At 45.2% G+C, this 27946-nt stretch overlaps 1 protein-coding gene across 1 annotated transcript; it reads left to right on the forward strand.

The window, feature by feature from the left end:
* The first annotated feature begins 2133 nt into the window (after positions 1-2133).
* Positions 2134-9541, forward strand: Krt78 (keratin 78). The gene is made up of 8 exons (XM_041645982.1): positions 2134-2499; positions 2874-3088; positions 4365-4425; positions 4809-4904; positions 5583-5747; positions 6075-6200; positions 7806-8026; positions 8230-9541. The coding sequence occupies exons 1-8, from the start codon at positions 2134-2136 to the stop codon at positions 9539-9541; spliced, it is 2562 nt and encodes an 853-aa protein (XP_041501916.1).
* The last annotated feature ends 18405 nt before the right edge of the window (positions 9542-27946 follow it).

Below are 27946 nucleotides of genomic sequence, written 5' to 3' on the forward strand. Positions count from 1 at the left end.
ATATATGTACACACATGCACTTATATATCATATATGTGCTGTAATTATTTATATACACATACACACGCATGTATACATTATATATGTGTTGTAATTTTATATGTGTACAACATACACTTATATATTATATATGTGTTGTAATTATATGTATACACATGCACTTGTACATTATATATGTGTTGTGATTTTATATATGTATAACGCACACTTATATATTTTATATGTGTTGTAATTATTTATATATGTATACAGATGCACTTATACGTTATACATGTGTTGTTAAGTAAACTTACAATAGTGTTTCCTTATGCTTTTCAAATCCTTCTTGGTGTTTTCTATCGCTCTTCTCTATTCCCTCTCCCAGATAAAGTCCCCACCCCGTTTTCCCCTTTTCTCACTTTACAGAGTCCGTGTTCTGCTCAACCCTCTTTACAATCCTCCCCAGAGTGGACCCTTTCTTCTCTCCAGGTTTCTGCAGTGATTCCAGGTTACATACATCTAAAGACTCAGAGCTAGATCCACAAATAAGAGAGAAATGTGGCGTTTGTCTTCTTGGATCTGGGTTACCTCAGTTAGTAGAAAAGGCCCTAGTTCCATCTCGGACAGTTCATAATTTCCTTTACAGCCGAGTAGTATTCCAGCATGCACACACCCCAGGCTTGCCAGCATTCGTTGTCTTGGTCTTAGCCATTCTTACTGGGGTGATGTGAAATCTTAAAGTATTTTTTCATGTATGGAGGTGTGTGTGTGTGCCCAGCATACAAGCGGCTTTCTCTGGAGTCTTTTCTTTCCTCTTCTCTGGCTTCCCTGGCTCCTCACACCTTGGATTTCTTTATTACTCTTGCCTCCTCAAAGGCTTCTTCATGTCCCTTGAGGTGCTGCCAATGGTTCAGAGAAGGAGGAAGGGGCTTGTCCCCCTCCTGGAGGGAGTGAAAGCTTGCTTGTGTACGGCTGTCTGGCCTGGGTGGAGTCCCTGCAGTGTTGTGCGAACTGTCAAGGATGATTTCCTCATAGCACCTCTCAAGTGTTTGGTATGTTGCGTCTCTGTTCATTCTTATTTGGAGCTGCATCCTCAAAGACCCCAAATGTCCCACTCTCAGAATTCACCAAGTGCTGGGAGAGGAAGAAGAACAAGGTCATTGTTGTTCCACCAAAGAAAGACCTAGGAGTCAGAATGAGAGACTCGGCAGTCCCCAGGCAGCAGCTGGATCATCTACAGGATTCTTTCCTCCTGGGGACCTCACACTGGAGGTTGGACCATAATATTAGGCTCCTCCACCTGCTAGAGCAGGGACGGAATCCACCCTGGGGAAATCCCAGGCCCCTGTTTCTGCTCCCAGCCTCTCAGGCACAGCTTCGAGATGGTCACTTTATTTGTAGTGGGCTGCCTCTCATTTAGCTACTGGAAGGGCTTCAGCTTGCCCCAGCTGGAAGGGTCTTTGGTAGCGTGTTGGGTGAGGTAGGATCACAGGATTGATCGCTGTTCTAAAGATCCTGGCTAAAGATACCTGCTTGGTGTGGAGCAGGTTCTGTCTCCCATCTCCTGGATGATTGCTGGGTTGGGTCAAAGGAGGGACTGGGTGCCCTGCTTTTCAGTGCCATTTCTACATTGTGGCGTGTCTTTGCCGCACCACCTCTGCCAGCCTCCTGGCTGCTCAGGGCCTGTGCTGCGTCTGTGAGGTTGGAGCTCCCTTTGGGAGCTGCATTCTCCCTTGTTCTGAACCTGCATGGTGTGTGGGTACCTCCACTGCTTCCTATGCCTCCCTCTCCTCTGAACACGTGCTCTCTTCTCTCTCCTTCTCCAGGAAGCCTTCCTTGAATACCCCCAGTGATGTCAACCGTTACCTAGAACCATGGCTCATGTCTCTAGATGCTTCCTTGTCTTTGGCTTCTAGGGCAGGGCCTGCTCTCCTACCTCAGGCACGCACGTGCCATGCGCTTATTTCCCAGGTGTGTCAGAGCAGATCAGCCGCAGTAAGTGGCAGAACAGTCAGACTGAGAGCATCTTGCTCTCCGAGGCCCAGCCCAGGGACGGGAGGGGATAAAAGTCTCGTGCCAGGGCCCAAGGGCAGAAGCACACACACTGTGACCATCTCCAGTCTGTCTGAAGGTGTGGGCCTATCTGTCTCTGCCATGTCTCTCTCCCCATGCCGAGCCCAGAGGGGCTTCAGTGCTCGCTCAGCATGTTCTACTTTTTCAGGGGCTCGAGGCAGGGCTGGCTTCAGCAGCAGGAGCCTTAGCTCCTCTGGGAGATATAGAGGAAGCTCTGGTGGGAGGGCCTGGGGGGCAGAGGCCAGGCAAGGGGTACGGTTTGTCCAGAGGAGTGGAGGGTCTGGTCTTTCCCAGTGCCCGCCGGGGGGCATCCAAGCGGTGACCGTCAACCAGAGTTTGCTGACCCCACTGAAGATTGAGGTTGACCCCCAGTTCCAGGTGGTGAAGACGCAGGAGACTCAAGAGATCAGAACCCTCAACAACCAGTTTGCTTCCTTCATTGATAAGGTGAGGGAAACGCAGCCCCTGTTTCTGGGCTTCCAACAGTCACTCCAGACAAGATGACCTAGAATAAGGCACTCTGGCTCTTTCTGCCTTGCTTTGATGGCAAGGAAGTCCTCCCAGGGTCTAACTAGTGGCTTTCTGGTCTGCCGGGGTCTCTGCTAGTCCATGGCTGGACCCAGGGACAGAGAACAGCTGGGTAGCGGTGAGAAATCTCATCCCATCCTATCATGGATGTGCTCAGGACCTGTGGGAGGCTTGAGGCTCCTTGGCACAGGCAGGGATGGAGGGGAAGAGTAAGGGACCCACGAGAGGGTCTTTGAAGCGTTCCTCTCCAGAGGCTGTGCTGGGGAGTCTCAGAACCCTGTGTCTGGTTGCAGGTGCGCTTCCTGGAGCAGCAGAACAAGGTCTTGGAGACCAAATGGGAGCTGCTTCAGCAGCTGCAGGGGAGCCACAGCCCTCAGGGCCTGGAGCACATCTTTGAAGCCTGCCTGGCCCGGCTCAGGCAGCAGCTGGAGGAGCTGCAGAGAGAGCGAGGGGCTCTAGATTCTGAACTGAAGACCTACCAGGATCAGGAGGAAGAGTTCAAGTCCAAGTAGGCAACAGGGTTCTTGTGTGGTATTTAGGGGGTGGTGTGAGCGCTCTGCCCACCCGAGGGTCTTCTGCGTGTCCAGCACCCAGGGCTGCTCGACAGACCTCCGTTCCATCGTTGACTGCCCTTTTCCTGCTACTAGGCTCACCTGTAATATGTAGAGGACACCCCCCTCAGCCCCCTAGGCTTGGAGAGGCCTGGTAGAAATATTGAGGTCTCTTTCCAGAGGGCTGAGGCCTAGACTCAAGGGCCCATGTGTCTGGTCAGGACAACACCTTGCTGTCTTTCTCAGGAAATTCCTGTTTAGCAGGCTGTGGGGCTGATGTGACTCAGATGTCCTCTGGTCTTGGGTGGGGGCAGTCAGTTTAGTGCACCCATCCCCAGGCCCATGTTGTGATTTACAGCTGCACTGTGGTGCTAGGCTCTCTACCTAAGCAGTCTGGTAGTGCAGGCAGCCCTGGGCTGAGGGGTGGAGAGGGCTGGGGGGCGCCTCCTACGTCTCCCAGTCTCCCAGTCTTGGCTTCTACTGTTGCAGTCTGGGAAAAGGTCATTTCCCTTTGTGGTCTCCAGGGCCTCTGGGAAAGGAACAGGTGGGGTAGGGAGAGAGGCACCCAAGGTTTCAGGTCTGAGTGGAGAATCTTGTCCCCCACTTTCCCATGAAACCCATGTTGCCTGCTCAGAGGCATCTGAGCACTTGGAAAGCCATCAAGACATGTGACCTACTGTTCTATGGGATGCTGGCTGACGCAGGGGTATAGCTAGGGTGTGACAAACCCCTGCAGGGAAATGGGAAAAGGGTCAGTGGGGGCTCCTGACTTGTGGCCTCTGAAGTGACAAGGACACTCAGGGAGGTATGGGGGTGCAGAGTGCAGGGTGGGCTGTAGGCAGGAGGTATGGGGGTGCAGAGTGCAGGGTGGGCTGTAGGCAGGAGGTATGGGGGTGCAGAGTGCAGGGTGGGCTGTAGGCAGGAGGTATGGGGGTGCAGAGTGCAGGCTGGGATGTAGGCAGGAGGTATGGGGGTGCAGAGTGCAGGGTGGGCTGTAGGCAGGAGGTATGGGGTGCAGAGTGCAGGGTGGGCTGTAGGTAGGAAGCGTGGGGGTGCAGAGTTCAGTGTGGGCTGTAGGCAGGAGGTATGGGGTGCAGAGTGCAGGCTGGGATGTAGGCAAAAGGTATGGGGTGCAGAGTACAGGGTGGGCTGTAGGCAGGAGGTATGGGGGTGCAGAGTGCAGGGTGGGCTATAGCTCTGACCTGGTTTTTGACTGTCATTTTCCATTTACAGGTATGACCAGGAAGCTCACAAGCATGCCTCAGTGCAGAATGACTTTGTGGTCCTTAAGAAGGTGGGAGAGGCTCAAATGCACCGCCCAGAAAGCCCCCACCAAGCCCTGAAGCCGGTCCTAGGCTGGCAGGGTCTAATATGGAGATGCTGACTGAGGACATGTCGTGACGCTGCATGCAGTCACCCTCTGCCAGAATGGGGCATTTCCCCAGACACAGGCACTTAAAGACAGATCGAATGAGATGCTGTTTGCCGGGCGCTGGGCTTGCTGTGAAGGCAGGGGAGGAAGAGCAGACAGCACAGTAGGGTGGGGGTCAAGCAGGAACTGTGTCCCTCAGATAGTGCAGAGCAGGGCCCAGTGGGGAGAAGACGGGGGCTCAGGACAGTGGTACGGGTGTCCGAGAGGAAGTGTGAGGTTCATGGTTTCTGTCTTGCTGTCCTCAGGATGTGGATGAGGTTTTCCAGAGCAAGATGGATTTGGAAGGCAAGCTGGAGTCTCTGAGAGAATACATCTGTTTCTTGACACGTCTGTATGAAGAAGTAAGGACCTGTGAAGGACAGGGAGAAATGGCGGGAAGGACAGGATGTGCAGGCTCCCTGTGTCCATGGGGGGAGCAACTGCGTGGGGAAGTCTCCTAGGATAGCTTTGGTTTGTGGTCATTCATCATTTGACCATGAGCTACTAAGCACTAGTGTGAGATTCACCAACGAATAACCAGCCAAAGCCCTCGCGGTAGCTTCTGTTAGGAGCCGGACAGTGCACCGGTCTTAGTAAATGCAAATCCCATTCTGTTAGATGGTGACAGGTGCTACAGAGAGCGGGGAGAAGGTTGGGAACGTGGGTAGGTGGTGATTGCAAGTGAGCCTTGTGCAAAAGGTAAAACAGGCTGAAAAGTGAAGGATGGAAGGCACTCCTCAGGCAGGAAGTTTCTGGGACTCTGGGCAGAGAAAGTGTGAGGTGACCAGTGTGGCTGGGGCAGGGGGACTGTATGGAGGAAGGTACAGTAAGGAGTGAGAGGGGGTGACAGGGATAGGTGATTTGGGGCTTCATGGGTAATTTTCCTTTACTGTCCACACTGCGAGTCACTGGAGACCACCTCAGTGCAAATTTGTCTTACCACTGGGCCATGGGCAAGTGCGTGGACATTCAGACATCTTTCTCCTCGGGGACAGGACAGGGAGGCAGGGTGGTAGTCACTGAGTTGATTTCTCCCACAGGAACTGAGACAGCTGCAGACTCAGGCAGATGACATGTCTGTGGTGCTGTCCATGGATAACAACCGTTGCTTGGACTTCAGTGACATCATTGCCGAGGTCCGTGCTCAGTATGAGGAGATCACGCGGACGAGCAAGGCTGAGGCAGAGGCTGTGTTCCAGACCAAGGTGCTGTGGCCTGAAGAGCAGGCTGAGGCTGACGGGGTGGTCACACTCACATCCCAGGGAGGTCCTATTGGGGTAGCTCCAATGACATCCTTCAGGTTCAGAGCTCAGAGGGTTTGGCGGTGTCTGCAGGTCAGGAGGGGACAGTGGCAATAAAGTAGGAGATAGTTTGGACATCTATAGGCAAGTCTGCTGTGAGCTTTGCAACGTCCACGCTGGGAAAATGTAGACATCAGGAGACATCTCAGGGTGGGAAGATGGGCAGGTCCCTGACTCTGGAGTGAGAGCTAGCCGTCGACTCAACCAATGGTGCTACCTTTGTGCGCTCAGTACCAGGAACTTCAGGCATCAGCCCAGCTTCAAGGGGACAACGTAAAGGAAGCCCGGATGCAGATTTCCCAGCTTCGGCAGGCCGTGCAGAGGCTGCAGAGTCAGATTGCGAGCCTCAAGAAGCAGGTAGGCTCTCCGTGTCTTCTGCTGCATCCACCTGCTGCTGGTGCCTCCATCCTCCACTGCGCGTTGTTTCCTTCCCAGGCGGGCTTGTAGGAGGATGTGCAACTGGCTGGGACTAAGAGACAGATCTTCAGGTCACCTCTGAATTGACTTTGCCAGTTCCCTGTGGACGCCAGCCTGCACGCTGGCTTTTCCTTACAGTCTCTGCTCAGGTGGACGTCTTACTTCTGCCTCCTTGGAGAGAGGGGCGGCTTAACTCTTGCTCCATCTCCTCTTTGACTTCCTCCGCAAGCAGACAGGAACTTCAGGTCAAACACTGACTTCTTTAGTCTCCCTTTGGGAAAAGTATGTGAGAGAGAAGAGCAAGAAAGGGAGATGGGCCTATGGGTGGAGCCTTCTCAGGAGATCTCACAGAAGGTCGAGGAGATCTGAGGTGCCCTGTTCTCTCAGATGGGAAGGGTGATTGATGACTTACTAGCTATCAATGTTCCTCGCTGTTCCTCATTCCTCATGTTCCTCAAAGCCAGATTTGAGACCCATAGCGGGTGATAAGAATAGAGTACATACGTCAGAATATATATGTAGGGGCACGTGCCGCTGTTATATGGGTGGGGATATCTGAACTTCCATCCCATCCTAATGATTGCACAGCAAGTGCTCCTAACCAGCATCATCTCTACAACCCCCCCAATATGCATTTTATTTAAAATTAATTTTATTTGTGTGGGTATTTTGCCTGCAATAAGTCTGCATATCATGTGTTTGCCTGGTAGCCATGGAGCCCAGAAGAGGGTGCCTAATCCCCTGCAACTAGAGTTACAGATAGTGTGGGCCACCATGTGGGTGCTGGGAATTGAACCCAGGTCCTCTGGAAGAGCAATCAGAGCTCTTATCCACTGAGCCATCTCTTCCCTCCCTGCTTCTTTATTTATCTATTTATTCTTGTTTTATGTTATTTGAAGTTTTGTTTGTATGTACATCGGTACACCTGTTTTTCAAGTAAACAGCCCCGAGGACCACAGCCTCTCACCTGTGCTTTCCCTGGGAGAGTCTTCTCCGTTTTCTGCACAGGTCCACGAGACAGACGTTTTCATACTGACTCAGAGTGCTGGGTCCCTACTCAGCCACCCATCACCTTTCTGAGACATGGACAAACGGTCTGGTTTCTGGTCTGGGGTATTTGTGTGGGGACAGAGCAGTGACAACCTCTGGAGGATTTCTTCCGTTCTGCATCTGAGGTGATGCTGAGTCTCCCACACACCTCTGCTTCAGTGTGCAGTGACACAAATTAAGGACTCAAATTAAGTACCATGGGCTATCATGGGATGCTTAACTGAATTGAAGACCCTGCTTCCAAAGATCACGTTCTGAGGTTCTGGGTGAACACAAAGATGTTGGGGGACCCCAGTAAATCCTCTGCCAAGGCAAAAAAGCCTTTAGGCAATATTTTCCTTTAGGGTGCAAGGGGCTGGGCATGGGTGGTCATGCATAATTTTGAGCTCATGAAATTAGGGTCTATCTGGGTCTTCAAATTATACCCACGGTGGTTGTTTTAAGAGACCCTGCCAGGTTTCCCGTCACTTCCTCCCTCTCTCTACCCCCTTCCAGAATGACAGTCTGCAGTCGGCCATTGCTGATGCTGAGCAGCAGGGGGAGATGACTCTGAGGGATGCCAAGGCCAAGCTGGATGAACTGGAGGATGCTCTAAGAATGGCCAAGCAGGACATGGCCCAAATGCTGCGCGAATACCAGGAACTGATGGGCACAAAGTTGTCCTTGGATGTGGAGATTGCCACGTATCGAAGACTGCTGGAGAGTGAGGAGTGCAGGTAGTGATCTGGAGGGACCCAGGGATGGAACTGTGCTGGGGGAGAATGGCCAGTGCAGGCCTTCTTTGCTAGAGGGCATTCTGCGAGATTTCCTTACCCTAGAAGTCACAAATGGCAACCACTTCCTTGGGAGGGCTTTTATATTGGGGATTGCATTCTTTACAGCCTTTCTTAGCGCTGTCCCCCTGTCTTTCTTCCCTCAGGATGTCTAAGGAGTACATCAGCCAGGTCACTGTCTGTGAGTATGAGGGGACTTGGAGAGTAGGGTTACCTTGGGATGCTGAGGACCCTGCTGTGACCCTACTGCATTTCTTGGCAGCCACGGCAGAAGGCAGTGTTGTCCCTGGAGGAGTTGGTGGAGGCCAAGTGGTCATACCTGGAAGAACTGGAGGAGGCCAAATGATTGTGCCTGGAAGAGTTGATGGAGGCCAAATGGTTGTGCCTGGAGGAGATCATAGAGGCCAAATGGTTGTGCCTGGAAGAGATCATAGAGACCAGATGGTCATGCCTGGAGGAGATTGTAGAGACCAGATGGTCATGCCTGGGGGAGATCGTAGAGACCAGATGGTCATGCCTGGAGGAGATCGTAGAGGCCAAATGGTTATGCCTGGAGGAACTGGAGGAGGCCAAATGGTTGTGCCTGGAGAAGATTGTAGAGACCAAATAGTCATGCCTGGGGGAGATCGTAGAGACCAGATGGTCTTGCCTGGGGGAGATCATAGAGGCCAGATGGTCATGCCTGGGGGAGATTGTAGAGGCCAGATGGTCATGCCTGGGGGAGATTGTAGAGGCCAGATGGTTGTGCCTGGGGGAGATCGTAGAGGCCAAATGGTTATGCCTGGAGGAACTGGAGGAGGCCAAATGGTTGTGCCTGGAGAAGATTGTAGAGACCAAATAGTCATGCCTGGGGGAGATCGTAGAGACCAGATGGTCTTGCCTGGGGGAGATCATAGAGACCAGATGGTCATGCCTGGGGGAGATCGTAGAGGCCAGATGGTCATGCCTGGGGGAGATTGTAGAGGCCAGATGGTTGTGCCTGGGGGAGATCGTAGAGGCCAAATGGTTATGCCTGGAGGAACTGGAGGAGGCCAAATGGTTGTGCCTGGAGAAGATTGTAGAGACCAAATAGTCATGCCTGGGGGAGATCGTAGAGACCAGATGGTCTTGCCTGGGGGAGATCATAGAGACCAGATGGTCATGCCTGGGGGAGATCGTAGAGGCCAGATGGTCATGCCTGGGGGAGATTGTAGAGGCCAGATGGTTGTGCCTGGGGGAGTTGGTGATGATCAAGTGGGCACTTGTGACCTCAGAGGCTGGAAAGGCAGCTTTGGGTCTGGAGGCTGCTCTAGCATCGTAACTGGGGGCTTTGATATTCCCCACGGATCTGGACGCAGTCCCAGTATGGGTTCCTGCTCTGTGTCAGGCTCTGGTTTCAGTTCTGGCTCTGGCTCCTGCTGCCGCACCATCCTGAAGAAGACAGTGGAGTCAAGCCGGAAGACATCTGTCATTTACTGAACAACCAGGCAGTCACATCCCTCTGAGCCTAGCAGCCCTGTTTCCATTCTGCCCCCATGTCTAGTGTCCACAGCCCAAGGCAGCCCACTGGTTACTGGAGAAAGTCAATAAAGTCTGCCTGCCTGCTGTTCCAATGCTCAGCGGGCAGGCACTGCTCTGCATACTCATTTGTATCTCATTTGTGTGCGAGTGTGTGCATGTGCTTGCGTGTATGTGTGAGTGTGTGCGCGTGTGTGTGTGCATGTGTGTGTGTGTGTGCAGCCCATGTGGTGCACAGGCTATGTCCTTCAGCCAACAGCTGTTTTCACTCCCTTCTCTATGGTCTTCGGGCTGGCCTGGAAGACTATTTGGCCAGGCTTTGGCAAGACTCTGTCCCTAGTTCAAGCACCCTTCAAGCGGGAGGGAGGTTCTGAAGGTCTCTAACTGGAGGCTGGAGACTGGAACCCAGGAGTGCAGCTTGGTTCCTTCCTCTACCTTCTTTCTGCAGCTTCTTCAGCTGTGCTGGGCAGGGTTACAGCATCCAGTTCCCCTGTCGCCTTCCCCTCTTCACAGCCTATGTTCGGTTGCTGTGCACCAACACTGGGGCTCTTCTGACAAGCACTGGGTACCACATCTCTCCCACCTTGTCCACGTCTGCCACCTCCAACAAGTCCCTCCCGCTCACGAGCCTGAGCTTCCTTTCAGACCAAGGACTGGCCTCCTGTCACTAGTTTGGATCCCTTGTGTTGGGAATGTGGGTTTGTGGGAGGCTGCTTTTTGTCCTCTCCCCCTTTCCAGTGCAGAGTTCGGTGTTCCCCAGGGCAGCAAGCCAGGTTCTACTACCCTTCCCTCACTGCTGGAGGGCCTTGACCTGCCCTTGGCACTCCTGACTGGAAACATCCCAGCAGGTGCTGAGTTCAGTTCAGATGCTCAGTAACAGCCTTGAAATGAGTTCCAAGGGCAGAGACCGAGGTTTCCCATGGCGAGTGTAGCTCCTGTGCCATTCCTTTACCAGCAATTCAACTCTGCCCCCAGCAAAACAAAACAAACTGACAAAATGGAATCTGCATTTCTCCACCCCACTCTCCTTGGAGAACACCTGGGGACCATCTGCAGTGTCCAGTGTATCCTGTGACGTCACCCCGAGCACCACAGTCATCAAGAAAGTCCTTTACACCCCGGGCGTACCCTAGATGTGCCATCGAACATGCTGCTCCACCTCCCCATCCCCCGTGGCTCTCAGGACTAACTGTTCATCAGTTGTCTGCAGAGCTTGTTCCCATCAAGGCTGTCGGCTTGAACTCGCTCTGGTCCTGACCTCAGCTTCTTCCCTAGGCTGCATTTTCTTCTCCTGGAAACCTTTCCACTGCCCCATGTCTGAGTTTCTGAACCCTTCCTGTGCCCTGAACATTCTGGTTGCACTGTTGTGGTCCCTAGCTACACATTCAGCTCTGGTAGGGGAGACCCTGTGTCTCCATTAGCCTCGAGGTTTCCCCACTCAATTCCTGAACCCAGGAAAGGGATCTCATGGGGACTTGAAATGACCTAGGTCCTGGTCCCTGGACTTGTCTGAACTTGAGCTTAGAAATGTTTTTCTTCTCTTTTAGGAAGTTCTGAGGGAAGCCAGGCTCATGGGAGTCGGAGCTAGGAGGTTCTGGGAGAATTGACTTCTACCCTATTCTGGGTGCAGTGTGGGTCTCTTTAATGTCTCTTCCCTGCTCCCTTTCTTGTCCTGGGGCCTGGAGAGATAGCCTGGCTATGCTGTCAGTTCTGTGGCCTGGGTTGAGGGATATCCTGAAGTTCTGCTGTTATACCAGGGAAAGGGTGGCATGGACTCTTCCATCACTTACCTGGGAGGAAGTCATGCCTACCCGTGTTCAGGAGGCTCTGGAGGGTGTTTTGGTCCAAGTTCTACCATTCCTGGACATGTGACTAAGATTTGGACTAAGTGGGAGAGTTTCTCCATGTTTAAGTGTCCTCATCCATAAGGAAACTCTAAGAACAACCCGCTGTGGTAGCTGGGTCTGTAACCTCAGCATTTAGGAGGCTGAGAAGAGGATGGCCACGAGTTCAAGGACAGTCTCGGCTACGTAAGTGAGTTCCAGACACCCAAGTTACAGAGTGAGACCCCTCCTCAGGACAATCAGATAGACAAACAGAACAACAATAACAAAACCAAAACAGTCACTGCCTCTCAATGCACAGCCCAACCCCAGATAGGGCAATTCGGCTGAGTTCTTTCCAAAGATGCTTTCCTTCCCCTCCATCCTGTGAGGACACCTTTCTTTGCCACTGTGCTTTGGTGGTGCTCTAGGGGAAGGACCCACAGTCTAACTCAGCTGGGGGGTGATTGTCCGGGGGTGGAGTGGGTTCTTAAATGCCCATGCAAAGCACAGATATTACAGAAGCTGGCTTGGGGATCTCCTTGATTGCCAGGGCCTCCTTTGTGCCTCTAGTGGGGGACTTGTATTTCTTTAATTAAATAGTTAAATTTGAGCCTACAGGGTCTTGCTCTTCAGACTGGCCTGGAACTATGTAAACCAGGCTGTGCTCCAACTTGTGATCACCCTGCCTTAGCCTTCTAATACTGTGATTATAGACGTGAGCCATCACACCAACCAAAGAGGGGATTTTCTACATCATCATCATCATCATTATTATTATATTTTTTTATGATTTTTTTAAATTTATTTATTTATTAAGGATTTCTGCCTCCTCCCCGCAACCGCTTCCCATTTCCCTCCCCCTCCCCCGATCAAGTCCCCCTCCCTCATCTGCTCGAAGAGCAATCAGGGTTCCCTGACCTGTGGGAAGCCCAAGGACTGCCCACCTCTATCCATGTCTCATAAGGTGAGCATCCAAACTGCCTAGGCTCCCACAAAGCCAGTACGTGCAGTAGTATCGAAAACCCACTGCGATTGTTCTTGAATTCTCAGTATTCCTCATTGTCCGCTATGTTCAGCTAGTCCGGTTTTATCCCATGCTTTTTCAGACCTAAGCCAGCTGGCCTTGGTGAGATCCCAATAGAACATCCCCATTGTCTTAGTGTGTGGGTGCACCCCTCGTGGTCCTGAGTTCCTTGCTCGTGCTCCGTCTCCTTCTGCTCCTGATTTGGACCTTGAGATTTCTGTCCGGTGCTCCCATGTGGGTCTCTGTCTCTGTCTCCTTTCATCGCCTGATGAAGGTTAATATTCATGAGGATGCCTATGTGTTTGTCTTTGGATTCACCTTCTTATTTAGCTTCTCTAGGAACATGAATTATAAGCTCAGTGTCCTTTATTTATGGCTAGAAACCAAATATGAGTGAGTACATCCCATGTTCCTCTTTTTGGGTCTGGCTTACCTCACTCAGGATAGTGTTTTCTATTTCCATCCATTTGTATGCAAAATTCAGGAAGTCCTTGTTTTTCATCATCATTATTATTATGTGTGTTTTAGGTCAGGTGACATCTTTTGGGAGCTAATTTTCTCTTTCCACATGTCGGGGATGGGAACCGAACGTTGATCTCTGGGTTTGTGCGATTAAGTGCTTTTACCTACTGAGCCATCACCCTGACCCCAAATGAAGAACTTCTTAATGACCTTGTCCTGGAGCACACTGGGTCCAGTCCATTCCATGCAGCGAATTGTGCACATTCACCACCTCTTTCCATAACTCTGATTCCTTTATTTGTTTACCACCCTGGAAGTGAGGACCTGAGAGAACTGAACTGACCTTCCAGGAAGGAGTGCTTCCTGAGAAGAGAACTGCAGCCATGGGCCTGCAACAGCAAGAAGCAGAGAGGCAGCCACCACCCCTCCAGTGAGCCAGCTAGCTGTTTCAGTCACCTGGGCCCAAGGAGACTTCCAATGTTAAACCAGGACTGGGAGGAGCAGGCATTGACCATCCTGTATAGCGATGAAGAGACATGGCAGGAGCAGAGAGCAGTTTCTGCAACAGTGGGAGGGAGCTGCAGTGTGAATCCATGGAAGTCTGGGAACGGTTCTTAAGAATTTATTTAGGTACAAAATAGGGGTAAGTGCTCACTAATACTGAATGGGTTAGGCACCACCGCTGCCTTCGTCTGGTCGTTCTGCCCAGAGGTAAAGAAGCAAGCCGCCTTCTCTGCTCCAAATCACCCAAGAGATCGTGAAGGAAAAAGAGTGAGAGGCCCCTTCCCTCAGTTTTATAAGTTGTCATGTAGGCAGAAAAGACTGTGGTGATATTTCATTTGTATTTTAATAAATAAAGCTTGCCTGAAGATGAGAACACAAAACAGCCACACTAGTTAGCCATAGAGGCCAGGCGGTGGTAGTGCACACCTTTAAACCCAGCACTAAAGAGGAATATAAGGTAGGATGAGACAGGAACTCTCTATCAGACTGAAGATTTCATAGAGGTAAGAACTCTCTAGTGCCTTGGCTGTTTTGCTTTTCTGATCTTCAGGTTGAACCCGAATATCTGTCTCTGAGTTTTTATTATTCATGTTACATTTGGCGTCCAACATTTGGAGTATGAGTTCATGAAAAAGCTGTTTGCCTATGGCTTTTTAGCCACTGGCACAGGCTGGAGCTGCACATGGGGCTCCAGTCCCATCTGCCTAGGCTTTCTTTTCTTTTCCCCTCAAGCTTCTGAGTTTGGGATTTGGCCCTAGACTGGATGGTTTTGCCTTCGGGTAGCCCCCCAAATCCCACGCCACACATACCTTTTCCAAACAATCCCCTGTGCATTTTTTCAGACCCTCCCCTCTCTCCACTGTGTGATGCTGGCTCTCCCTGAACCATCTTCTTGGGCTGTTGCCAAACTTGGTACTTGCCTTGAAGTCCAGTCAGGCTTTTACTGTTGTACACAGCAGCAAAAAGCCTCATGTTTTCATCAACATCATCTGTAGATGTAAGACAATTGGAAATTCTTAAAGGGAGGAATCAGTTAAAAGAGTTTTTTCCCACATTAAAAATGGGGAAAACTATTACAATGGAGGGATTTGGGTTTCTGTATTATAATATGCTAGACAGTGATTAAAAGAAAGGATAGTTAATTTAGATGGGATTTATGTAATGTCAATTGTAAACATTATCATCTTTAACATTTTTGTCTTATCACTAAAAAATTTGATGAATCTGAGTGCTAAGATATAGGTCCTAGAAAAACCTTCTAAAACAGATCACAGAGTTTTTCAAATCCAGACAGAGGAATTTTTTTTTAATTTATTTATTTATTAAAGATTTCTGTCTCTTCCCAGCCACCGCCTCCCTTTTCCCTCCCCCTCCCCTAATTAAGTCCCCCCCCTCAGCCCAAAAAGCAATCAGGGTTCCCTGTCCTGTGGGAAGTCCAAGGAACCCCCCACCTCCATCCAGGTCTAGTAAGTTGAGCATCCAAACTGCCTAGGCTCCCACAAAGCCAGTACGTGCAGTAGGATCAGAAACCCAGTGCCATTGTTCTTGAGTTCTCAGTAGTCCTCATTGTCCGTTATGTTCAGAGAGTCCGGTTTTATCCCAGGCTTTTCCAGACCCAGGCCAGCTGGTCTTGGTGAGTTCCCAGTAGAACATCCCCATTGTCTCAGTGTGTGGGTGCACCCCTCATGGTCCTGAGTTCCTTGCTCGTGCTCTCTCTCCTTCTGCTCCTGATTTGGACCTTGAGAATTCAGTCCTGTGCTCCAATGTGGGTCTCTGTCTCTGTCTCCTTTCATCGCCTAATGAAGGTTAATATTCAGGAGGATGCCTATATGTTTTTCTTTGGGTTCTCCTTATTTAGCTTCTCTAGGATCACTAATTATAGGCTCAATGTCCTTGGTTTATGGCTAGAAACCAAATATGAGTGAGTACATCCCATGTTCCTCTTTTTGTGTCTGGCTTACCTCACTCAGGATAGTGTTTTCTATTTCCATCCATTTGTATGCAAAATTCAAGAAGTCCTTGTTTCTTACTGCTGAGTAATACTCTAATATGTATATATTCCATACTTTCTTCATCCATTCTTCCATTGAAGGGCATCTAGGTTGTTTCCAGGTTCTGGCTATGACAAACAATGCTGCTATGAACATAGTAGAGCATATACTTTTGTTGTATGATAAGGCCTCTCTTGGGTATATTCCCAAGAGTGGTATTGCGGGGTCCAGGGGTAAGTTGATCCCGAATTTCCTGAGAAACCGCCACACTACTTTCCAAAGTGGTTGCACAAGTTTGCATTCCCACCAGCAATGGATGAGTGTACCCCTTTCTCCACAACCTCTCCAACAAAGGCTATCATTGGTGTTTTTGATTTTCGCCATTCTGACAGGTGTAAGATGGTATCTTAAAGTTGTCTTGATTTGCATTTCCCTGATCGCTAAGGAAGTTGAGCATGACCTTAAGTGTCTTTTGGCCATTTGAAGTTCTTCTGTTGAGAATTCTCTGTTCAGCTCAATGCCCCATTTTATAATTGGGTTGGTTAGCCTTTTACAGTCTAGTTTCTTGAGTTCTTTATATATTTTGGAGATCAGACCTTTGTCAGTTGCGGGGTTGGTGAAGATCTTCTCCCAGTTAGTGGGTTGCCTTTGTGTCTTAGCGACAGTGTCCTTTGCTTTACAGAAGCTTCTCAGTCTCAGGAGGTCCCATTTATTCAATGAGGTCCTTAATGTCTGTGCTGCTGGGGTTGTATGTAAGAAGTGGTCTCCTGTGCCCATGTGTTGTAGAGTACTTCCCACTTTCTCTTCTATCAGGTTTAGTGTGTTCAGACTGATATTGAGGTCTTTAATCCATTTGGACTTGAGTTTTGTGCATGGTGATAGATATGGATCTATTTTCATTCTTCTACAGGTTGACATCCAGTTTTGCCAGCACAATTTGTTGAAGATGCTCTCTTTTTTCCATTGTATACTTTTAGCTCCTTTATCAAAAATCAGGTGTTCATAGGTTTGTGGGTTAAAGTCAGGGTCTTCTATTCGATTCCATTGGTCAACTTCTCTGTTTTTATGCCAATACCAAGCTGTTTTCAATACTGTAGCTCTGTAGTAGAGTTTGAAGTCAGGGATGGTAATGCCTCCAGACGCTCCTTTGTTGTATAAGATTGTTTTGGCTATCCTGGGTTTTTTGTTTTTCCATATAAAGTTGATTATTGTCTTCTCCAGATCTGTGAAGAATTTTGATGGGATCTTGATGGGGATTGCATTGAATCTATAGATTGCTTTTGGTAGAATTGCCATTTTTACTATGTTGATCCTCCCAATCCAGGAGCAAGGAAGATCTTTCCATTTTCTGGTGTCCTCTTCAATTTCTTTCTTCAAAGACTTAAAGTTCTTGTCAAATAGATCTTTCACATCCTTGGTCAGAGTTACCCCAAGATATTTTATGCTATTTGTGGCTATCGTGAAAGGTGATGCTTCTCTAATTTCCCTCTCTGTTTCCTTATCCTTAGTGTATAGGAAGGCCACTGATTTTTTGGAGTTGATCTTGTATCCTGCCACATTACTAAAGGTGTTTATCAGCTGTAGGAGTTCTTTGGTAGAGTTTTTGGGGTCGCTTATGTATACTATCATATCATCTGCAAATAATGAGAGCTTAACTTCTTCTTTTCCGATACGAATCCCCTTGATCCCTTTATGTTGTCTTATTGCTATTGCTAGAACTTCAAGCACTATATTGAAGAGGTATGGAGAGAGTGGACATCCTTGTCGTGTTCCTGATTTTAGTGGGATGGCTTTGAGTTTTTCTCCATTTAATTTAATGTTAGCTGACGGCTTGCTGTAAATAGCTTTTATTATATTTAGGTATGACCCTTGTATCCCTAATCTCTCCAAGACTTTTATCATAAAGGGGTGTTGAATTTTGTCAAATGCTTTTTCAGCATCTAATGAAATGATCATATGGTTTTTTTCTTTCAGTTGATTTATATGCTGGATTACATTGATAGATTTGCGTATGTTGAACCAGCCCTGCATCTCTGGGATGAAGCCTACTTGATCATAATGGATAATTTTTCTAATGTTTTCTTGGATTCGGTTTGCCAGTATTTTATTGAGAATTTTTGCGTCGATATTCATGAGTGAGATAGGCCTGTAATTTTCTTTCTTGGTTGGGTCTTTGTGTGGTTTTGGTATCAGGGTAACTGTAGCTTCATAAAAGGAATTTGGCAATGACTCTTCTGTTTCTATATTGTGAAATACATTAAGGAGTATAGGTATTAGCTCTTCTTGGAAGTTCTGGTAGAATTCTGCATTGAAACCATCTGGTCCTGGGCTTTTTTTGGAAGGTAGATTTTTGATAACGGTTTCTAGTTCTTCGCGACTAACAGGTCTATTTAGATCGTTCACCTGGTTTTGGTTTAGCTTTGGTATGTGGCACTTATCTAAAAACATGTCCATTTCTTTTGCATTTTCTAGTTTTGCGGCATACAGGCTTTTGTAGTAAGATCTAATGAGTCTCTGAATTTCCTCTGTGTCTGTGGTTATGTCCCCCTTTTCATTTCTGATCTTATTTATTTGCGTGTTCTCTCTCTGTCGTTTAATTAGTTTGGATAGGGGTTTGTCGATCTTGTTGATTTTCTCCAAGAACCAACTTTTTGTTTCATTGATTCTTTGGACTGTTTTCTGCGTTTCTATTTTGTTGATTTCCGCCCTCAGTTTGATTATTTCCAGTCTTCTGCTCCTCCTGGGCGTGTCTGCTTCTTTTTTTTCTAAAGCTTTCAGGTGTGCTGTTAAGTCTCCGATGTATGCTTTCTCTGTTTTCTTTAAGTGGGCACTTAGTGCTATGAACTTTCCTCTTAGCACTGCTTTCATAGTGTCCCATAGGTTTGAGTATGTTGTTTCTCTATTTTCATTGAATTCCAGGAAGACTTTAATTTCCTTCTTGATTTCTTCCTTAACCCAGGTGTGGTTCAGTAGTTGACTGTTCAGTTTCCATGTGTTTGTCGGCTTTCTGGAGGTAGGATTGTTGTTGAATTCTAACTTTAATCCGTGGTGATCTGATAAGACGCAGGTGGACACTGATATTTTTTTGTATCTGTGGAGGTTTCCTTTGTTTCCGAGTATGTGGTCAATTTTCGAGAAGGTTCCATGGGCTGCAGAGAAGAAGGTATATTCTTTCCTATTTGGGTGGAATGTTCTATAGATGTCTGTTAAGTCCATTTGCTTCATTACCTCCAGTAGTTCTCTTACTTCTCTATTAGGTTTCTGTCTGATTGACCTGTCCATTGCTGAGAGAGGTGTATTGAAGTCTCCTACTACTAGTGTGTGTGGTTTGATATCTGCCTTGAATTTTAGTAATATTTCTTTTACATACATGGGTGCTTTTATATTAGGGGCATAAATATTCAGGATTGAGACATCATCCTGACAAATTGTTCCTGTTATGAGTATAAAGTGTCCATCTCGATCTCTTCTGATTGATTTTAGGTTGAAGTCAGTTTTGTTAGAAATTAATATGGCCACACCTGCTTCTTTCTTAGGACCATTTGCTTGAAAGACCTTTATCCAACCCTTTACTCTGAGTAGATGCCTGTCTTTGTGGTTGAGATGTGTTTCTTGCAAACAGCAGAATGTTGGATCCTGTTTTCGTATCCAATCTCTTAGCCTGTGCCTTTTTATAGGTGAGTTGAGACCATTAATATTAAGTGATATTAATGACCAGTGGTTGTTCATGCCGGATATTCTTGTTGTTTTTGGAAGTAGAATTTGTGTGTCTCCCTTCTTTGAGTTGTGCTAGTGAAGGGTCGCTAGATGCCTGAGTTATTGTAGGCAGTGTTGGCAATGTTGGATTCCTTGGGTTGCGGTTTTCCTTCTATTACTTTCTGTAGGGCTGGATTCGTGGCTACGTATTGCTTAAATTTGTTCTTATCCTGGAATGTCTTGGTTTCTCCATTTATAGTGAACGAAAGCTTGGCTGGGTATAGTAGTCTGGGCTTGCATCCATGGTCTCTTAGCTTCTGCAGTACTTCTATCCAGGACCTTCTGGCTTTCATTGTTTCCATAGAGAAATCAGGTGTAAGTCTGATCGGTTTACCTTTATAAGTTACTTGGCCTTTTTCCTTTGCAGCTCTTAGTATTCTTTCTTTAACCTGTATATTTTGTGTTTTGATTATTATATGGCGAGGGGATGTTTTCCTTTGATCCAGTCTGTTTGGTGTTCTGTATGCTTCTTGAATATTCAAAGGAATATCTTTCTTTAAGTTGGGAAAGTTTTCTTCCATAATTTTGTTCAAAATATTTTCTGGGCCTTTGAGCTGTGACTCTTCTCCTTCTTCTATTCCTATTATTCTTATATTTGGTCTTTTTATTGTGTCCCATAATTCCTGATGTTTTGTGATGAGAATTTGTTGGCTTTGCAGTTTTCTTTGATCAGAGTGTTTATTTTCTCTATGGTGTCCTCAGAATCTGAGATTCTTTCTTCTATTTCTTGTATTCTATTGATTATGCTTGTTTCTGTAGGCTGTGCTCGTTGACCTAGATTTTCCATATCCAGCTGGTCCTCAGTTTGTGTTTTCTTCCTTGCTTCCATTTCAGTTTTCAATTCTTGAACTGTTTCCATTACCTGTTTGATCGTTCTTTCTTGGTTTCCCAGGGTATTATGTACATATTTACTCATTTCTTCAAATTTTTGGTTATACTTCTCATCCATTTCTATAAGGGCATTTTTTCACATGTTGTTTAAGGGACTCTACTGCTGTCAAAAAGTCAATTTTTTCCACTTCTTCTGTGTTAGGGTGTTGGAGACCTTCTGTTGTAAGATCATTGGGTTCTGGTGTTTTCATGCTGATTTTCAGATTATTGGGTGAATTCTTTCCTTGACGCCTGCCCATCTCCTCCTATCGATGCTATCTAAGGGGTCTGTTAAAACTGGTTCAGGTTTCCCTGCTGGCCAGGGGCTCCTCTTACAAAATGCCCTTGCTCTGTTTCCTGGTTCCTGCCGGGGGGGGGGGGGGGGGGGGGGGGGGGGGGGGGGGGGGGCCAAGATCCCTCTCACCCCTCAGAAGGGTCTTCAAGAATAGGACCCGGCTCCTCCTCTGCCAGGGACCTCCCCAACCGAATGCCTACCTCTTTGGTTTAATTGTAGTGGGGCGATCTGTTCTCGGTGTTTCGCGCGGTCCCTGCAGCCTGCTTCTGCTGCTGGGATGGTTCCCGCCACCAGCAGCCTGTGTCCTCTGCTGCCACTCTGGTCCCCGCTGGTTCCAGCCTGTCCCAGTTGGTCCCCGCCGGCTGTGCTGGGCGTCCTCCGCCGCCCGGTGTTCCGGCCGCCTTCCGCCGCCCGGTGTTCCGGCCGCCTTCCGCCGCCCAGTCCAGACAGAGGAATTTAATGGAGAACCAATTTCAGTGTTGCATTATAGAATAGAGAGGAACAGCCTAAGGTTTTCTTTTTTCTTATCAGTTCTAGTATATTTATTTATTTATTAAAGATTTCTGCCTCCTCCCTACCCTTGCCTCCCATTTCCCTCCCCCTCCCCCAATCAACTCCCCCTCCCTCATCAGCCCGAAGAGCAATCAGGGTTCCCTGACCTGTGGGAAGTCCAAGGACCTCCCACCTCCTTCCAGGTCTAGTAAGGTGAGCATCCAAACAGCCTAGGCTCCCACAAAGCCAGTATGTGCAGTAGGATCAAAACCCAGTGCCATTGTTCTTGACTTCTCAGCAGTCCTCATTGTCCGCTATGTTCAGCGAGTCCGGTTTTATCCCATGCTTTTTCTGACCCAGTCCAGCTGGCCTTGGTGAGTTCCCGATAGAACATCCCCATTGTCTCAGTGTGTGGGTGCACCCCTTGGGTCCTGAGTTCCTTGCTCGTGCTCTCTCTCCATCTGCTCCTGATCTGGACCCTGAGATTTCAGTCCGGTGCTCCAATGTGGGTCTCTGTCTCTGTCTCCTTTCATCACCTGATGAAGGTTAATATTTAGGAGGATGACTATATGTTTTTCTTTGGGTTAACCTTCTTATTTAGCTTCTCTAGGATCACGAATTATAGGCTCAATGTCCTTTATTTATCAGCCTAAGGTTTTCAAACAAACAACCTTAATATATCCAGTAACCTTACAGGAACTGACAAATGATGGAGGCTTTGTTACAGCTAACTGGACTCTTGTGCCAATTAACTAACTCCTGGGTTAGATTTAAGGAGATTCAAGGAAGCAATGGTCTCATATGACATGCATTCTCCTTTTGTGAAGCAAATGCTAAACTTGTGGTCAGTTTATAATAGAATGATCCCTAACAACTGGATAGAATTGGTTAAAGGTGTTTTAGAGCCTGGTATACAATTACAATGGAATACCTGGTTCAGAGAAGGGGCTAAGATTATTTAACAATGGAGTAAAGCTAGAGGTAGGGAAATCTCCCAAGATCAAATTCTTGGAGAAGGAGATTATGCTACTAGAAAAAGGCAAGCTGTATATGGTGACCATACCATGGATTTATGTCACACAGCAGCTTTGAATGCTTAGGACAGAATTGACAAAACAGGAAAGAAAATTGAGTCATTTACTAAAGTTATACAGGGTCCAAAGGCAGCATTTACAGATTTCTTACAAAGATCGACTTCAGCAGTAAATAGAATGATACTAAATACAGAAGTTAGACAAATAATAACTGAATTTCTGGCTTTTGAAAATGTCAATTCTCTATGCAAAAGGATAGATAATTAGGCCATTAAAAGCAAGGTCAGCACCTTTGGAGGAATGGATCAGAGATACAATTAATATTGAATCTCATGGCCATGATGATACGTGGATAAGAGAAGTGGTTGCCAGAGGTTTGAGGAAAAATCAAAATGTCAAATGTTATAATTGTGGCAAACAAGGTCACCTTAAAAGGGATTACAGATAGGGTGTTCCTAGAAACAATGTTTTTTCCTAAGAATAATCCATTCAGAATGCCCCTCCCTTCTGGATTATGCAGGCCAATGAAGAATATTCAAGATAATCCTTTGCCATCGGGAAATGCCACGAGGGGCCTCTCTTAGGCCCCTATGCTAAATCTGGTTCAGTTGTTTCCTGTCGTCATAGAGGAAACTTCCTAGAGCAATTAAAGAGCTTAATGCTTATTGTAAAAAACCATACTGCTCTGGATGACTGAACAGCTATAGAAGAGAGGACAAAAAGTTCAAAAGAGACCATAAAGTGAATATTTTGGCAAACTTCTATAAATGAACAAAAATCAAAATTAAAAATAAGAATAAGTGATGTTATCATTAAAGGTCTGGTAGACACAGGTGAAATGCAACAATAATTTTATCAGAATCTTGGTATCCAAATTGACTTCTTCAGGATGTTCAGTTTTTAGGGATCAGAACTTTATCTCAGATAAAGCAGAGTGTGAGATGGGTCGAAAGTACAGGGCCAAAAGGACAGAGAGGAATATTAAAACCATATGCGACTAACACAGCAATGAATTTGTGGGGACATGATTTGTTAAAGCAATGGAATACTCAGATTAACAGTCCCCAGTCATAGAAACAAGCCATAGATTAATGTATAATTCTTGGAAAAATATTACAAGATATTATAAAGAATTATCACTGACCATTCAGGTTATACAAGAACAGGGCACAACAGCTGCTGATATTTCAAAGGCACCAACATCCCTTTCTTTAAAATTGTTGACAGAAAAACCTGTATGGATTAAAAATGGCCTGTAAAAATAGAGAATCTGCGGGTTTTAGAACAGCTGGCACAGGAGCAACTAGATGCTCAGCATATTGAAGGATCAACCGGCCCTTGAAATTCTCCTGTATATGTTGTTAAATCTGTAACTGGAGAATGGTAAAGCTCTAAGAGCTGTTAATAAGGTGATTCTGCCAATGGCTCTACAGTCTGACATTCCTTTGCCTTTTCTATTGCTTGAAGGATGGATTCTTGTAGTTATTGATTTAAAAGATTGTTTCTTCACTATACCTTTACAAGAAAAGACAGAGAAAAATTTGCCGTCACAGTGCCTACTTATAATAATTCTCAGCCTGCTAAAAGATATCAATGGAAAATTTTCCCACAGAGAATGCTAAATAGCCCCATCCTGTGCCAATATTTTTAAGTCAGCCATTGGAAATGATATGTAAGCAATTTCCTGAATCTATAGTTTACCATTACATGGATGATATTTTGCTATCTGATTCAAATGTAGATACTTTAGAAAGAATGTCTGAAGAAGTAAAGAAAATTTTGCCTTATTGGGGATTATGAGTTGCTCCTGAAAAAAATACAAAGAGGATATTTTATTATTTAGACTACAAAACAGGTTTATAAAAAATTAGAACCCAAAAGGTGCAAATTAGGAGAGATAGACTGTAGACTCTTAATGACTTCCAAAGATTGCTAGGAGACATTTACCATCTATGGCACACTCTTGGGATAAAACTAAATGACCTGATTAATTTAAACAAAACGTTAGATGGTGACAAGGGCTTAAATAGTTCCAGGGAATTAGCAACTAAAGCTGAGAGAGAACTGGCTTTGATTGAAGAGAAATTATAGAAGGCACATGTGAATTATGTGGATCTGATTTTTTTTTTTTTGCTTCTGGATTTTTTTTATTGATTTTTATTGAGTTCTACATTTTTCTCTACTCCCCTTTTGCCTCTCCACTCCCCTTCAACCCTCTTCTAAGGTCCCAATGCTCCTAATTTACTCAGGAAATCTTGTATTTTTCTACTTTCCATGTAGATTAGATCTATATATGTCTTTCTTAGGGTCCTCATTGTTGTCTAGGTTCTCTGGGATTGTGATTTGTAGGCTGGCTTTCTTTGCTTTATGTTTAAAAACCACTTATGAGTGAGTACATGTGATAATTGTCTTTCTGGGTCTGGGTTACTTACTCAATATGATGTTTTCTAGATCAGTCCATTTGCCTGCAAAATTCAAGATGTCATTTTTTTCTGCTGTGTAGTATTTCATTGTGTAAATGTATCACATTTTCCTTATCCATTCTTTAGTCAAGGGGCATTTAGGTTGTTTCCAGGTTCTGGTTATGACAAACAATACTGTTATGAACATAGTTGAGCACATGTCCTTGTGGCATGATTGAGTATCCTTTGGATCTATACCCAAAAGTGGTATTACTGGGTCTTGAGAAAGGTTGTTTCCTAATTTTCTGAGAAATTGCCACACTGACATCCAAAGGTCCTGCACCAGCTTGTGCTACACCAGCAATATAGGAGTGTTTCCTTTACCCCACAACCTGTCCAGCATAAGTTGTCATCAGTGTCTTTGATCTTGGCCATTCTTACAGGTGTAAGATGGAATCTCAGAGTTGTTTGGATTTGCATTTCTCTTATGGCTAGGATGTTGAGCATTTCCTTAAGTGTCTTTCAGCCATTTTAGATTCCTCTATTGAGAGTTTTCTGTTTAGATCTGTACTCCATTTTTTTATTGGATTATTTGCTCTTTTGATGACCAATTTCTTGAGTTCTTTATGTATTTTGGAGATCAGACCTCTGTCTGATGTGGGGTTGGTGAAGATCTTTTCCCATTCTGTAGGCTGTCATTTTGTCTTGTTGACAGTGTCCTTTGCTTTACAGAAGCTTTTCAGTTTCAGGCAGTCCCCTTTATTAATTGTTTCTCTGGGTGTCTGTGCTACTAGGGTTATATTTAGGAAGTGGTCTTCTGTGCCAATGCATTAAAAAAATGTACTTCCCACTTTCTCTTCTATAAGGTTCAGTGTGACTGGCTTTATTTTGAGGTCTTTGTAGATCTGAATCTTAACTGCATTCTGGTCATATTACCCTTCCAATATTCCCCTATAGGAATTTTAATGCAGAGGGAATATAGTATCTTAGAATGGATCATTATACCACATAAACTGAGTAAAAAATTAAAAACTTAGGAGGAAAAGGTCTCTGAGTTAATTCTAAATGAAAATTGAGACTTCATTAATTAGCAGAAATAGACCCAGCAGAAATTTATAGTACCTTTGAATAATGATGAAACTGACAAATTATGGGAAAAAGTGAACCCAGGCAAAGAGTATAGTAATTTTTTTTGGGAGAGATGAACAAGAACTATCCCCAAAGCAAGAGAATTCAACTTATAAAGAGAACTAACTGGATTCTTCCTTGCATTGTACAGGACACACCAATAACTGGAGCCCCTAACATTCTATACTGATGCAAATAAATCATGAAAGGCAGGTTACAAATCTAAGTAAATTTAAGTAAAGTGGATCAAAGCCCTTATGTTCTGTCCAAAAGTCAGAATTATATGCTATCCTTATGGTACTAAAGGATTTTAAAGAACCTCTCAATATAGCTACCAATTTTCAATGTACAGAAAGAGTTGCTCTGCATATTGAAACCACTGAATTTATACCAGGTGATACAGAATTGACTTTATTATTTATTCAGTTACAAAATTGATCAGGAATAGGAATTATCCCGTATACATAACACACATCCAATCCCATATGGGTCTTCTGGGTTCTTTAGCATAAAGTAATGTAGAAATCAATCAATTATTGATTGGAAATTTGCTGAAGGCCTCAGGATTTCATAAAAAAATCATCTCAATAGCAGATGTTTAAAAAAGCACTTTAATATAACATGACAACAAGGAGGGAATTATAAGGAAATGTCCTACTTGTTCTTTATACAACCAAACACCAATAATTGCAGGAAGTAACCCAAAGGGTCCTCCATGGAATGAAATCTGGCAGATAGATGTGTTTCATTTTGTAGTTTTAAAAAGAAAAATGGTGAATATAGATCTGACAGGGTAAAAGGGTAGATTAGTGAGTCTACTCTGGAAAGAAAAATGGGAGAATATAGATATAATAAGATAAAAAGGTAGATTGTTGAATCTTCTTTTAAAAAACAATTACTACTTTAAATGTTTTACATTGGATTTTTGTATATTATATACAAATTTTGTATAGTGATACAAATTTGAAATTAATTTTTTTAGAACACACTGTACATACATTTCTACTCTTGTTCAAGGTATTGTACCTATACAACTCATTTAACAATGTAATACAAATTTCTACTCCTTGGTAATTATTATTATCAACTGTTTAGGATAATAAGGAAATACAGTTCAGTAGTTAATCACCTATTATAATTGAACTTGTAGTCACATTAGGTATGTTTTCAAGATCAAACAAACTTATATTTTAGATAAACAAGTCATCTTCAAACACTTCAGAGATCTATAGATTTTGGAATGTAAGACGTTTTAATAACATAGATTCTTTATTATGACAATGAGACATGTCTGCTCCTGGCAGCACCAATCTACTTCAGAGAAGATAATGGGCATCAAAGAAACTCCACATGTAGTTTACTTTCTTTGTTTCAAAAGTAAGCCACTAGGCAAGAAAATGCCCTTGCCTTCACTGCTGACAGTATACTCTCCTAATTGGACAAATAGGACACAAAAGAAAGTGACTGCCAAACACTGTCAAGACAAGGAGACATAGGCCTTTAGAATATCCTGCTTCACAGAAAAGTATGTTGAATATGCTTGGCCTGAAGGCCAAAGATGGATGTTCCAACATTGCAGAGGAACTTTGGGTGACTATCCAGGCAGCCAGCTGTTTCTGTCATTTCTAACATTTTTTGGAAGTTGCTTGCCTGCACTTCCTGCTTACTCAGTTAATTATTTCCCTCCTGGGTCTCTGAGGGAGTTGGAGACTAGACAGTTATAGTTTTCTTTTTTTTTTTTTTACCAGACACAGAAAGCAAGTTATGATAGAAAGTAAATTAGGTACAAGACTTTGCACTCAACAAGATAGGATAGATATGGAGTATTTTCTCTGAATTTGTCAAATGTAAATGGACTAGACATTGTCGACATATCTATGGCTTGTATATATTGTACATAGTTATCGTACTTGTTATGTATAGTTTTTCTTATATTAGTTATAGCCTTCTTTTTATTTTAGACAAAAAGGGGAAATGTAGTGATATTTCCTTGCCTGAAGACCAGAATGCAAAACAGCCACACTAGTCAGCCATACAGTCCAGACAATGGTGGCACACACCTTTAATCCCAGCAGCCATACTAGTTAGTCATAGAGGCCAGGTGGTGGTGGTGCATGCCTTTAATCCTAACACTAGAGAGGAATATAAGTTGGGATGAGTCAGGAAATTGTTCTTTAAGTCTGAAGATTTCATAGAGGTAAGAGCTCTCTTGTGCCTTGGCTGCTTTTCTTTTCCGATCTTCAGATTGAGCTCCAATATCTGTCTTTGGTTTTTATTTTTTGTGTTATACAAGACCATGCTGTAGGCTTGCTGTCCCAAAAGTCATTGACTAAATGGATTGAAATCCCACAACACTTCCCCTTTATCCTAAATATGAAAGTTTTAATTCTAATGTAAAACCATCTACAATAAGAACAACTATCAAGTATTGTGTAGAAGAAAGAAAAGGTAATAACATAAAGAAAAAGGAAACTACAACCAAAAAGAACATCAAGAAAGAAACACATACTAAATGGTCAGGTCATAGGCAAATTACAGAGATTACCCCAATAGCTGTCCTTTCTTGGAATCTATCTTGTACC

The sequence above is a fragment of the Microtus oregoni genome, unplaced genomic scaffold (assembly GCF_018167655.1).
Source record: "Microtus oregoni isolate MIOR12 unplaced genomic scaffold, Mior012 000118F_ref0000498, whole genome shotgun sequence".
In the NCBI taxonomy this organism is placed as follows: Eukaryota; Metazoa; Chordata; class Mammalia; order Rodentia; family Cricetidae; genus Microtus; species Microtus oregoni.